The 14,660-nt window shown below is 37.6% G+C and overlaps 1 protein-coding gene across 2 annotated transcripts in view; it reads right to left on the reverse strand.

Moving 5' to 3' along the window:
• LOC149319211 (gamma-tubulin complex component 3) overlaps window positions 1–14,660 on the reverse strand; it is a 77,844-nt gene that overhangs the window by 22,470 nt on the left and 40,714 nt on the right. For both annotated transcript variants that reach the window (XM_089511287.1, XM_089511289.1), the window contains exons 11-16: window positions 13,671–13,837; window positions 11,673–11,783; window positions 10,945–11,053; window positions 7,509–7,698; window positions 2,126–2,261; window positions 630–698 (exon numbers count right to left, since the gene is read on the reverse strand). In XM_089511287.1, the coding sequence (XP_089367413.1) occupies window positions 630–698; window positions 2,126–2,261; window positions 7,509–7,698; window positions 10,945–11,053; window positions 11,673–11,783; window positions 13,671–13,837 (782 nt within the window). The remainder of the gene's footprint in view (window positions 1–629; window positions 699–2,125; window positions 2,262–7,508; window positions 7,699–10,944; window positions 11,054–11,672; window positions 11,784–13,670; window positions 13,838–14,660) is intronic.

The raw sequence follows: 14,660 nt of genomic DNA on the forward strand, positions 1-14,660 counted from the left end.
CCTGCTATATAGCTCTGAACTCACTTACAACTTACTAGAAGGGGTAGGAAGCACAGGAAGTGGATTAATGAATTATAAAACAATGATATTACCCTCCTTTCATTAAAATCATACATGACAATACCCTTGGGTCAAATTCTCATTCGTAACATCTTGTTCAAAAAGCAATTCTACTCCTTAAATAGTAAAAGCATTGTGAACAATGATGCTGCTATTTTCTCATGTTTTAATGAATACTACACATCAGATTTAAGGAGTACAAATAGGTTCTCCTAAAATATATTTTACAGTTCTTGCAAATTATCCCAAATTAGTTGCTACAGTTTCAGAATAATGGATGAAAATGAAAATCCATTTATTAAGTACTTTCTAAAATCTCCGACAGTACAAATGAATTATTTATCTCAAATAATGAAAATCTTAAAATGTAGCATTTTAACACTCATTAATAATTTAGGAAAATTGAGATTTTGGCTGCACTCTAAATACAATGGGTACATCCAAGATATGAAGCAGTCTCTAATCATGCACTTATAAAAGCACAAATGCTATTTTAATAGCAAAGTATTTAGTGAACTAAGTGGTTGGGAGGGGGGAGGAAATTGATAAACTGAAATAAATGTCCTTACCGTTGCAATTGGCCCATCAACATGATAGTCTAAGCTGAAAACATCCCAACCAGTATCACCAGGAGACACCTTTAAATATAAATAAATGTATTACCATATAAATAAATCGTATACGTTGTAATTTACATATTTCACAAAAGGCAGCTGCAATACAGGAATTAACAATGATTCTGTTGAGTCACTGTTACTGGCCATTCTTACCGGTCATGGAACCCAAATCTTAAACTAGGTGATGTACAAAGCTTATCAGCACACAGAGTAAGGGAGGTATGTTGGAAATCCACTCTATCTTGCTGAGGGCAGTCTACCTCTGTGGCATGAAACAAAGGGAGTGGACACAAACTTGAGAAAGCCGCAACTTCCTAAATAAATTCAGTGGAGTTGCAACCTTTGTTCACAATTCAATACAAGGGGTAGATTACTTCAGAAGATATGGGTGCCATTTTCCATCATCCCTGGGTACCAGCCACACTATCAGAAGCCTCAATTGGTTCAAAATGCGGCAGCCAGACTGGTCACTGGCACATCTAGGTTTGACCATATAACACCAGTACGAAAATTTCTTCACTGGTTGCCAATTAGCTTCCGGGCGCAATATAAGGCATTGGTCGCCACCTTTAAAGCGCTACATGGCTTGGGCGTGAGTTACTTGCCGGAACGCCTCTCCCTACACAATCTGCCCAGGATTGTGGCATGTTCTGCTACTGGGCATAAAATACTGTTTGAAAACACTTAAATTCTGGACCATGCCAACCACTACCATGTCAGGATGCACAGGGAAGCTATTGAAATCCACAAACACGTGGACAATTTCAACAGAAAAGTGGAAACCCTTCAAGTAAACAAGGTTTGGCTACTAGTCCTGAAAAATAGCAAGATAAAGACTCAACAAATGCAAACGAGAAATCTCCCAGCAGTCAATGAGTACTATCAAGCAGTCACTAATCCTCTTTTGCAGACCCTCCCACCCTGAGGCCTGCCATTAGCAACAAAACAATACACATGCAAATCACTCCTGCTTTTCCAGGTCACACAATATATATACCCAAGTCCTTTCCAGGCAAGCATTCTCTGAAGATGCCAGCCATAGATGCTGGCGAAACGTCAGGAAGAAACTCTTCTAGAACATGGCCACATAGCCTGAAAAACCCACAAAAAACTATGGATGCCAGCCACGAAAGCCTTTGACTTAACCAGAGCTCAATTTAAAACAAAGAAACAATTAAGGACTATATTGGCAGGGAACATATTCAGGGGTAGCCATGTTGGCCATAAAGCAAAATACCTTTGATGGTATAAAGATATCAGTATCACTCTTTTGTGGATTTGAATTTTGTTTTATACTACTGCTAAGGGAGGCATGCCAGTTCAATATGAAAGCTGATATTGTTTTGAGATGTTGACCTTGAGGCCAATATTAGCTGCTTCTAAAAAAATTAATGTAAACACTCTCATAATACACCAAAAAAAAAAAAAAAAACCCAACTCAGAAGTACCTCCAAAAGTCTGACATCCAAACGTTTGAGGATTTCGGGATTATCAAACTGTGCATTGGTTGCCCTGACAGCTGTTTCAAGGATTCCTGTCAGATTATGCTGATATAACGTGGTTGCTGGTCTTGCAAGCTCTGGCCTTAAATGACAAATATAAAATAAATAATTGTAGTCATATTATTTATATGTTTATAAATATATCACTTCCCATTTAAAAATCATGAACTGGTTTACAGTAACACTACATAATTGTCTATGGTTGTTCAGCTACTAATATAAGAGATCCAAATAAACTATTTTTAACCACATACTGATTCTTTCTGAATGATAAACCCTCTGTGTGTTGTATGCTATTTTTTCATGTTCTATGTTTTCCTGTAAAGGAACCATTGGCCTAGCACAGACCACCCAAAAAGCCCTGGCACAGACCGCCGCTTCCCTCTGGAGGAAAAAGAACCCAGGAAAAGTGGGTTCTTTTTCTGCCGCAGGGTGGACATAACAAGTGCATGTTACGTAAATGACATGTGGCAACGTGCGGACGCTATGCATTGCTTATGTCACAACGGCGGCACCCATGTACACAGGGCACTGCCATTGTAAGGCCACCATGCCATATTAGACTTAGGGACCGTGCGGTTGCCACGCAGTCCCTAACCCTAAAATCGGCGCCAGCATGGCACAAAAGAACAGTACGTACCGCGCCAATATTAACTGAAGACAGAGCTAAATGTGTTGATGTGCTTTGGAGCCCTGGTGGCACAGTGGTTAAATGCCTGTACTGCAGCCACTCACTCACAAACTACAAGTTGTGAGTTCAATCCTAGCCAGGGGCTCAGAGTCAACTCAGGCTTGCATCCTTCCAAGATTGCTAAAATGGGTACCCAGCTTCTTCGGGGCAATTAGTTTACAGTTGTAAACTGCTTAGAGACTGCTTAGGTCAGGGGTAGGCAACCTGCGGCCCGCGGGCCGGGTGCGGCCCGGCGAGGCCTTGGGACCGGCCCCAGCCCGGTCCTGCCGCCGATTGCCGCCGGGGCCTTTGGCGTCTCGTGCGAGGGGCATGGTGGGGCAATTGTCTATAGAAGCCTCAGAAACATGCATTTATCTTAACATTTTTTAAAAAATCAGCAAATTTTTTCGTGTGTCCTCCATTTTTAATTTAAAAAGTGCCCTCCATTTGGAAATTTTGTCCTACATTTGTCCCGGTTTATTTATTTATTTAATTTTTTTTTAAAAAAAAATAATATTTAATTATTTATTTTTTGGCTTCGGCCCCCCAGTTGTCTGAGGGTCAGCAACCCGGCCCCCGGCTCAAAAGGGTTGCCTACCCCTGGCTTAGGTGGTATGAAGCAGTATATAAATGAAGCTGCTATTGCTATTGTTTTAAAAAAGGCAAGGAAGTAAAATGAGACAAAACAGGATCTTTTATCAAGAAGGTTTACACATGAAAAGTCAAGGTAGCAGACTGCTGAAAACAAACCAAACATATAAATAGCTAAAACAGCGATAAACCTGGCTATTTGAGAGGGGAGATTTCTACTTTTATCTAGATGGCTAGAATTAGGTGGTAGTAAATTATAATAGACTGTACTGAGACTTTTCTACTGGTCCTTTCTTGAACCCGGGGATGGATGGAATTCTAACCACTAATGCCCTGTCTGGCTGGAGAGATTTGATTGGACAGCGTTAAAGATCAGGCTCCATATTGGCAAAGTGGTTTGGGACTGACAGAAAGCAGTGGGGTCTGCCAGAAGAAATGCCAGCTAATGGCTCAAACTCAAGCAATGGCTAGGACTTGAAGGATATAGCAAATCTGAGGCCAGACCAGATCCAGAACCAAAAAGAAAATAGTAAACTAAGTACTTGAGAGACAGAGTGATTTGCTAAAGGCTGGTTAATGACAGGAACCACTTAACATTGCCAGCTTTTTAAATCTCTGGTAACATCCATACTATTACTAAAGAATCCTAAAAAAGAAACCTTTTTGAAACTTGCTGAAAACAACTTTTTCTAAAACACAGTTATGTATGTATTCATAACTGTACTTTGGTTTGATTATCTGAATTCATGGACTGTTTTATGCCACATGTAACCCCGTTACTGGATGTGAAAAGAAATAGAAAATAGAACTTATATTTTAAATATGGCAGCAGAAATGGAATAAACGAAAATTAGTAATGGAAACTCAACCTCCACTAGTCCACAACAAAGTGCCCTTTCACAATACATAATAATAATACTACGATTCTACTTTAAGTGCCACATCCACCTTCTATGAAATCTTAAAATATGTAATTTGGTGAGGCACTAATCTCCTCTGGCTTCTTAAAGCTCTTCCCTAAACTGCAAGCTCTGGGATTCCATGGGACATTCCCATGGTAGTTAAAATGGAATCATAGCACTCTAACTATTGCATGTCCAAGGACCCAAGGAAGTGTTCCCCACAAATCATTTATTAGTGGTGAAATCAGTAGTACTGTCCTCGCCACCACTACAACTACAGTAGCAAAACTGGCTGTTTTGGGGCAAGATGGAAAAAGCACTTCCATACTGCTGACAATTATTCTATTGGAGGAAGAGTGCAACAATGATAGGAGACCAATACTACCTATTTAACTGAAAAATACTGTTTGAACCATGGGTGAGTCTTCCAAAGACCCAACACTCCCCTCATAGACCAAAGCCATCCACAAACATGGTGTCTTGATTCCTTTTCACTACCTGCCTTCCCAACATTTAAAATCATTAACAAATCAACCATAACAGGAACCATAGGTTATGTCACTTCTAGCGTACCATCAATGTACCGCCCTCCCTGAAGAGTTGCCTATCCTGGTTTAAACCTAACGTTAGAGTCATGCTTGAAAGATCTCAGTAATCCAATATTTTAAAATGTACATATATCCAAAAGCTGTATCTCTCCAGCCAGTGCCTTTTAGCAAGTGCTTTTGGTGCTTCAGTTTAAATTCTATCAACAAAGCCTGGAAAATGTCCTTTTGCATTAGAAAACTGAGAGGTCAAAGATGATATTCTTTACAAATCTAAAATAATACTTTTTAAAAAATCATGAAAAGGATACTTTGGCCTACTAAAACGTGAGTCCTGACTGCTTGACATACCAAGCATTATACCAGTCTCATGCCTCCTCATTATTCTTCTGCACTTCAATGTAGAGAGATGTTACATCAAATCAGTTTTTGGACAAACAGACATATATTTGATGTCTGGCAAGCAAATGGAGTGCTTTATAATAATAAAAAAATCATAGAATTGTGGAGGTAAAAGGAATGTGACATGTAGGAAGCCTACCATTATACTTTTCAAGCTCCATCCTGAGGGAAAGTCTACGATGCTTTTAAAAAATATGGTACTGGAGGAGGCAAATACAGGTTCTGAAGTATAGGAACCAGGAGTCTAAAACCTGTAGCTCTAAGTGCAAAAATATTTTCATATTTTCATCAAAGGAGTCTTCGCCTTCTATTTTTTAAAAATATTACTCCATGTCAGCAGCTGCTGAATAGTTAAAGCTACAGTAAAGCTTAATTTCTGAATTTATGTTCCTTGCGCTTTTAGACTATAGACTAAGAAAAGACAAAGAAAATTAAAGTAGATAGTTTTGTGTTGAAATGCATGATAAAAAAATTGAAGTTTTAGGTCTATGCTTATTATTAACAAAATTAAATCTAATTACCCTTAGTTATTGTTTTCCCAAAACAACAGATAACAGGCATGGTCGATCAGCTCTCCTACATGCAGTGCAAGACATGTCCTGACCTCCACAAGCTCTAGCCAGATCTGAAGGACATCTGCAAGCCAGATCTGCAAGCCATCTGGCCACTACCGTGAACACATGGACTGAGGTTTGATAGAAGGGCCCTCCCTATATATCCCACCAGTGGGAACAAAATATTGTGGGAGAACACTGTACAGGGACTTCTCTGCTGTTGTGCCCTGTTTAGGAGATGCCATCACTTGGAGGTCTGATTGGCACCAATGTTTGTTTCATTCCAGCACCAAGTTGCTGTTGGTCCTAATTTCTCTGTTCCAAAATGTATGTGCATATAGTTTTAAACTGTTTTAATATTTTAAGTAACTTTAACCTCTTCATTTTAAAAACATTTTAGCCTATTTAAACTATTTTATTGTTTTACATTCTGACTTATTTTAAACTGCTTGCACTGATTTTGCTCGTATGCCACACTGACATCCCATGATACAGGATGAAATATAACTATTTTAATAAATGAATCAATAGGTTCTAACCATGTCTCTAAAATACTATGGATAGATTTCCATTTTGTATTGGTGGGGTGTGACTATCAGGTTCTAGCATCCAGAATGCACACATTGGTGAAACAAACAAACGTGCAATGAAAGACATCTTCAAACCTGCACATAATGTTGGAATGCACACGTTTGAAAATCCACGGGCATGAAATGTGTGAAGGATGTGAAGCCTACTGCCATACTCAAAACTCTCTCTACACAAACGAATACACGCATCCATGTATACAAGCATAGAACGCCTGGTTTGCAGATGGAACTAAAGATACACAGAAGACCATTTCTCTTGAGGGCCAGGGTGTTCTAGGTAGCAAGCATGCTAAGATTTTTAAAAATTAACAGGTACTGCATACCTATTAAAAATGATGCAACCATTCCAACCAATGATCAAAATCTAAGAAATCAAAGCACAAAATAAAGGAAAGGGAAATGGGAGAAAAGAGCCAAGAAAAAGTATTTTTAGTGGAAAAGTGGGATGTATGTTTAATAAATCAATGAACATGGTATTTGTTTCTATTAAGTTTGTGGTCATGAAGAATGAAAGGCCTTTAATAAAATATCATACAGAAAAGAAAACAAGAGAACAGACTATTTTTCCAACATTTGACACTTTTGTTCCATTTAGAAACTAAAAGGGTGAAATGTTATCTAATTTGAAATAAGAAGCACACTGGTAAATCCAGTCTGAATTTTTTTAAAAAAAAAACACCAAATGTATTAACACAATCATTACAACTGTATTTTAATAAAGCATGTCACTACTAGATGTCAAACTGAACACAACTCTGTTATGAATTTCAATCAGTCTTCTGCTCCAATACATATACTGCAAATAAGTAAAATTCAAAGATATAGCCATGTTAGTCTGTAGAATCAGCATGTAGAGAGATCTTGTAACATTTTTGAGACTAATTGAAAAAAAGAAGTTGGCAGCATGAGCTTTCATAGAATTAAGTCTACTTCTTCTCCAAATGCATCTGAGGAAGTAGACTGAAGTCTACGAAAGCTCATGCTGCCAACTTCTTTTTTTCAATTAGTCTCAAAAGTGTTATAAGATCTCTCTACATACTGACAATGAGTAAGATCACAAACTGTAATTACTTACTTAAGTAAGTCCATTAAGTGCCTAATGAAATCTCCTTGACCAAGAAGTAAGTAGCGCCTCATGGCCTGCATGTGCTCCAGTAAATTGTACTTTTTATTGAGAACATCCAGCAAGTATTTGCTGGTCTCAAAATATGCAGCATCTATTTTTCCCTGAAATGCATTTTCCAGATCTGTGAACATTTCAGCAGCTGTTATAAATAAAAACAAAAGCAGGATTTACCAAGACTGGAAATGTGTTTTCTTCAATTCTGTTCCAAAATGCAAGGAAAATAAAATTAATAAGTTTCAGTACCCAATATGAGCTCTGTAAAATCAACATGGCACTTTCAAGTAATGTAATCATTGCTTGGTAAGCAAGAGAATGTATTTATTGGTGACTCATACAAAGATTTTCAGATCGAAATTCCTTTATTCTTCAATAAATAAAATATGTTGGCAACATAAAGGCTATAGTAACTATTTCATATTCTTCAACTATCTGAAGAAATAGTTTATACTCAGTTTGAAACTGTCACATTGTTGTACATATAGACATGAAAAATCAATTAAGACTGCAATTCTCTGCACATTTTCTACAGTTAAGACAACAAGACTTAATTCCTAGTAACCATAAATAGTAACTGCATGCCAACATAAAGAACACATTCAAATCCAATATATGACACACTGAAAAGGAAACAGAAAACTATCCTATACTAAATCACTAGAATGCTGTTGCTTATGGCACCATACTACAGTCTGCCCTCCACGTTTGCGGAGGTTAGGGACACAAGACCCCCATATAGGTGGAAATAACGTGAATATGCAGGCCTGTGGCACCCAGTCCTAGAGTCAGTGCAGGGGAAGCAATAGAGGGTGCCTCCCCCACCTTCTCCACTCCCCCACTTCCTTAGCCGGCTGCCTGTCTAGGGCTGCCAGGTAGTGGCTGGGCAAGTGAGGCAACAGAAAGGAGAAGGAGGAGTGTGCACATGCCCTTCCTGGCTGCTCCATTCCCTGAGGGAAAAGCCAAGGATGGAGAAGGAGAAGGAGATGAATGCACACACCCTTCCTTGCATCTCCGTCCTAGGCTTTTTTACCAGGGGAAAAACCCAGGATGGAGGAGGAGGAGGAGTGTGTGTGCGTCCTTTCCCAGCTGCTCCACCCTGGGCTTTTTCCTCAGGGGAAAAGTCCTGAATGGAGAATGAGGAGCGTGTTTGCACTCTTCCCAGCCATTGGGGGGGGGGGGGGTATGGCTGTCCTTCAAACACAGACAAAAATCTGCGAATGTTAAACCCACGAATGTGGAGGGCCAAATGTATACTAAAGTGACTTCTATGCAAGTATTTAGTTAGATACAAAAGAACTAGCAAAGATACATCTTTACCTATTGAGATATAATTTCTTCTTATTTGATGCCTGGCACATAAGCTACCTGGAACTGAGTTGCTGAGTTGTTGTTTTTTTAAGCCTAAGATCTCTTCATTCTACTAAGGAAAACAGCTGTACTGTTTGAATCAATGTCTATCCTTATGTAGAAGTCTACAAATTTTAGTCAAAAAATTCACCCGCAAAACCAGAGTCAAGTTAATCACGGGTCAAGTACTGCACCTTAACTCCTCTCAAAAAAAGGAAACATCCTGCTCTTTGAGCAGAGTCGCAAAACTGAGAGCTTAGTCTGTCCTAAGATACTCTAAAAGAAGCACTGACCCCCTCTACTCTGTCCATAGTCATGCTACTTCTGGCTTTTTGAATTCCTGGGCATGAAAACAGCAGCAGTGGCAGCTCTTTGAAGTTTCCCCTCAAAGAAGTTCCAAGAGTAGAGGGGATTAGTGCCTGTTTTAGGTTCTCCCATGATGGACTAAGTTCTTGCCTCTAGCCACTCTTCACAGAAGGAGATGGTTTCTTTTTTGAGAAGAGTTAAGGCTTACAGGTTGAGTCTTCCTTATCCAGAATTCTGTAATCCAAAATACTCCAAAAACCAAGGTTTTTCCTGGGTGGTTCAGATAAGTGTGAGATCTTAGCTTTCTGATTGGTTCAATGTATACAAACTTTGTTTCTTGCACAAAATTATTAATTATAAAATTATTTTCAGGCTATGTGTATAAGGTTTATATGAAACATAAATTTAATTCTGTGTTTAGACTGGGGTCTCATCTCCAAGATATTGCATTATGTATGTATATGTATATACAGATATTCCCAAGTATTTCACATAAGGGAGACTCAATTTGTACTTTAATTCGTGCTTTTACATTCTTTTTTTATGTGTGCACATTTTCTTAGCCCTGACAATGCCTGGTTGTCTCTACCACACATCACACAGCCACCATTTACCAGATACCAAATGCATCTGCGGAAGTACACTTAAGTCTACGAAAGCTCATGCTGCCAACTTCTTTCTTTCAGTTAGTCTCAAAATTGCTACAAGATCTCTCTACATACAAATGCTATCATCTACCATAGTTTCCTCCTTATCCATCAAGCCTTTAGGGTGACACAAATAGTTCTAGACAATTTCTATTCAAGAGATTCGGTAGTGCATGTGGACAACTATAGGTCTGGATATGGCTGCAACCACTATGAAAGACTTAGTGTATCTACTCATGTAAAAGTCTAGAAATTTAGGTCAAAAAATTGACTCAAAAAAACTGAGTCGACTTATCCATGGGTCAATGTAGACACTGTATTTTAACTCTCATTTTTTAAAAAAGGAACCATCCCCTGGTGCAAGGAAAGAGTGTAATTTGTTCTAGAAGCACTGACTTCCCTCTGTTCTCTCATCCATCCAACTTTTAAAGTGAACACAAAGTTATGCTGGATTTTTTTTTAAGTTCTTTGGCATTGTTTTCCTTTGCTTCATCATTTAAATCCTTTGTTACATGCCCCTAAATTTTACCCTCAGCTTATCCACAGGTCATATAAAAATCCATAATTTTGCCCCAAAACCTGACCTCGACTTATACATGAGGTCGACTTATAGTCAAGTATATACGGTATGTTCAGTATAAATATCTGAGATCCTACACTGCAAAACCCACATGCTTGGATTTTGTACTTCATGGTATGGTTTCAGATAATTACGATTTGTAAAATCATCAAGATAAGAAACAAAGCTGCAGTGGTCCTGAAGTGGACCTTGATGCTTATCCCTTTATAACAAAATTTGGTAATTTATTACATTAGACTTTTATAATGCATACTACTCTGTGTGTCTATGTACTTTCAAATCACCTGTCAACCTCTGGTGACCTCATGAACTTCATAAGGTTTTCTTAGGCAAGGAATACTCAGAGGTGGCACTGCCAGTTCCTTCTTCTGAAATATAGTCTACAGCACCTGGTATTCCTTGGCTGTCTCCCATCTAAGTACTAACCAGAGCTGACCTTGACCACATGTAGTCATGCATTAGCTTCCAAAATCAGACATGATACAGTAATACTATTCTAACTTCATACCATCTTTTGGAGAATCTGTAGATTTGGCCACAGCTATCATCTTTGAAGCTGGACTTTGGTCATGACAAACCTGATGCAAGAAGTTTATGGATTTGCCAATTAGGAGAACCTAAATATAAATGTAAGGCATTTTCAAAAGTTATTGTTAAAAATATTTTACAAATAGGAGAAAAATGTTTTAAGCAAGTACTGTACATAGTTACTAAAGACAAAGCCTACAAATAAAAATAAGCACATACACTTGCTTAAGACTAGTACTGCTTACCATGGCACATCCCAAGACAGTCATTAAATCAATTCTTCATATCTAAAAGAATTGCAATATAATTTTACCACTCTAAACCACACATTTGAAATATTTTACTAAACCACAGTTGATGGAATACAAGATTGATTGACAGGTTAGAGACTCACATCATTTAACACAGCTATGATGTGAGTTCATAGCAGAAAAAGCACATGGGGCATCAAGCTCAGTTTAATAGTGAGGTTTTGATCATCATGAATAGCAAGGATAGTCTTGTCATTTATTATAAGCAAAGGCTATTTGTGTACTTTTTCACACGTCTGAGCTTTCCCTTTGCAGTAACATTACTATACAAACCAGGAGCCAAGCTTGTGTTGAATGTAGTCTACAGAACTGAGTGTGCTCTCTGAACTTGTATGTCAATTATATAAATCACTGTAAAAGTCAAATATAATAAGAAAAAGGCAATTTTTCTCCATACCTTTCTTGAGTGATCCATTGTAATAAAAGAAGGAATCATTGATTTTCTCAATGTGTATTTATCATGCCACAACCGATCTGTTTTTACTGTGGGGTCTGAAGCTACAAAGAACTAGGAAAAAATATAATACTTTTTTTAAAAAAGAAGCATAAATATTATGAGCATTCAATTAATTATTTTAACATATAAAAATATAAAAACAATATGCTATGCTTGGAAAACCTCCTCTGAATAAACCTTGCCACAAAAACCTCGATAGGTTCGCCTCAGGGTCACCATAAGTCCCAAACCACTTGAAGGCATACAACAACACCACTTTAATACTCACACAACATTTGGGTTTGCTTCCAAATTCCACACCTATCTTATCCCTTATGTAGATGTTCAGGTTCCACACCCCTACTTGGGAAAGCCTACCCAATATATTTGTTTTGGACCTGGTCCTCTTAGGGAAACAATAACAATAAATTGTGCAATCCCACAACCTATTGCCAATTGTAATAACAATAAATATTAAATTTTACCTATGTAAGACAATGTCATTTACCATAAATTCTATAAGCCCAAGTTTAACTATTACATTTCAAAATGGCTGAACAATAAAATTTTTGAGACTCAACCATCGTTATATTCTTCTAAAAAACTATTAAATGTTTAGGAAAAATCTATTTTCAAGATAAAGGAAGTATTTCTCTTCAAGTTATATTCTAACTTTGAACATCTACACATAGTAGGTTGAAAGAAATGTAGTCATACTTAGATGAGATGCACTGAAATCTAAGCGGTTTGAGTTAGTCTAGAGCAGTATGTGTTCTCTGGCTTTTCTTCACCATAATCACAATGGGTGTTTTTGAACCAGGAGCTACTTCATTACTTTACGGATACAATCTCCCTGATACCATGAACCCAACATTGCTTGAAAGGAGGGTTTGGATAATAGATTATTCCTATTTTAAATAAATGTAGTATCTCCCAATTCAGATCTTTGTTTTATGTAGAGGCAAAGGATGAAGAAGCCAGAGACCAACTCTTCATATATTTGCCAAAACAGTGGTATCAGGAAAGATGGCAAGCCTTATCTGAACAGCCTCTAAAACTAGGTGTAACTTTTTTTAAAAAAAACATGAGTTAGTCAGGAATGCAACAGTAATTCTTTTTTTAAAAAAACTTACCCAGGAAAGTAAGTATAATACACATTTTTAAGTACCAGTGTCTAAAATTTATTACGGCAATTCCCCTTAGTAATTGGCACACAGCCATAATTGGAGTATTAATGAGAAAATATAATTTTAAAATACATCAGACAATTCAATCATCTTTGGAAGTCCTAAAAGCTCCTATTTTGTAACCAGGGCAAAGTAACATGCAATTAATGTATTTAGAAAACATAGACTAGAAAATACAAAGAATGAGAAGAGCATTTTATAATTAATCCTGTGAAAAAGAGATCTTAGGAAGGGTGAAGGAAATCAAGGTCAAAACATAATTGCATTATAATTATTTTATTGATTCGCTTTACCTATTCAAGGTTCTTTGAGGGTTTTCTAAAAAAAAACTATAGCCAATGCAGAGAGAACCGCAGGAGAAATGAGAAATCATGGTACAATCTAACTGATGAACAAATGCCAAGGCCTTCCAACCAACAAATAAAAAGGGTGATTTTCTTAGGAAGAAATTAAGAGCCTGTTTACAAAAGCAATCAGTATCCCAGAAGAGAAGTGCTGCAGTTTGATGGGGGGAAACACATTTGCCCTAATGTAATTAACCCCTCTTTTCCCCCAAAAAAGCACTATATGAAAGGTTTATTACAAGGATTATATTTGATGGGGGGAAATTCAATATAAGAGCACATTCTTGGGATTTTCACCCTAAGGATAAAGACAACTTGTGGGAATTTATTTTACCCATAAAAGTTCCACAAATGTTTGAGGAGAAGAGAAAATCTCTTCAATGTTGAAGCAGTAAATACACCGTGAAAGAAATCTTCATGTAACTCACTTCATGGTATGCGTCTTCCAGTTCACCATCATAAATCCAACGATAAAGAAAATTCAAGATAGGGTGCGATACTAGACCAAGAATATGCTGCACGAGGGATCTCATATAGGGGTCACCTGTTTTACTGTAGGCATGAACAGCTGATGCAAGTTCACCACCTTTTCTACCTGGAGAAAGAAGAACTTCACAGTGAATTCTGTCTCCCCTAGCTAAAACATCAGTACTTCATCTGTGAATTTGCCAAACACCAAATTTAATTCCAAAGCAGTTGTTGTATGAAGAACTGCAGAGGTTTAACATGAAGGGAAACTGGATAATGATGGGTCAGAATACATGCAGCATTCCTAAGCCCTTAATCATGATCACAAGATTCACAAGATGTCCCTACTACTAGAACAATTTTGCCAGAGGAAAGTAAGCCAAAAGCTACCATTACAGAGCTCAGAAGCTCATCTCACTACTTCCCAGAATATCAAATAAAGGCTAGGGTTAAGCAATATTCCAATCCCTTCTTAACTTGCCTGTCTATAGAGAGAGTTGTGGGAGGAAGCTCATCAAAGTTTTCAAATAGGCCAATTTCTCAGTTTCCCTTGCCAGCAACCATAATATATAGACAGATTCTTATGGTTAAGGCCAATAGGAAAAGGGCAGTAAGTGGACAATCCCACAACCTATTGGCAATCTCTTAAACTACAATTAAAGGATCAAGAGCACCCATTCATCAAGCACCCATCTTTACAATTTTGACCAAAAACTAGAACACTTACCCATCTACCACTAATACAGATAAACAGATATAATCTCAGATTTAAGATAGTTCACTTTAAAAGTCAGAAATGACATGAAGACACAACATTTTCAGCTACAAAGATAAATGGTATGTTTGAAAAATGCATTAGCTTTCTTGGATTCCACTGGCAATATATCTGAGTGCAAATGTCCTGCATTTTATCTAGTTCAGAGTTCTCTCACAATGCTATTGATTGGTTA

Source organism: Sceloporus occidentalis, unplaced genomic scaffold (genome assembly GCF_023333645.1).
Source record: "Sceloporus occidentalis isolate IW3139 unplaced genomic scaffold, rSceOcc1.0.p SCAF_2, whole genome shotgun sequence".
NCBI classification, from domain to species: domain Eukaryota; kingdom Metazoa; phylum Chordata; class Lepidosauria; order Squamata; family Phrynosomatidae; genus Sceloporus; species Sceloporus occidentalis.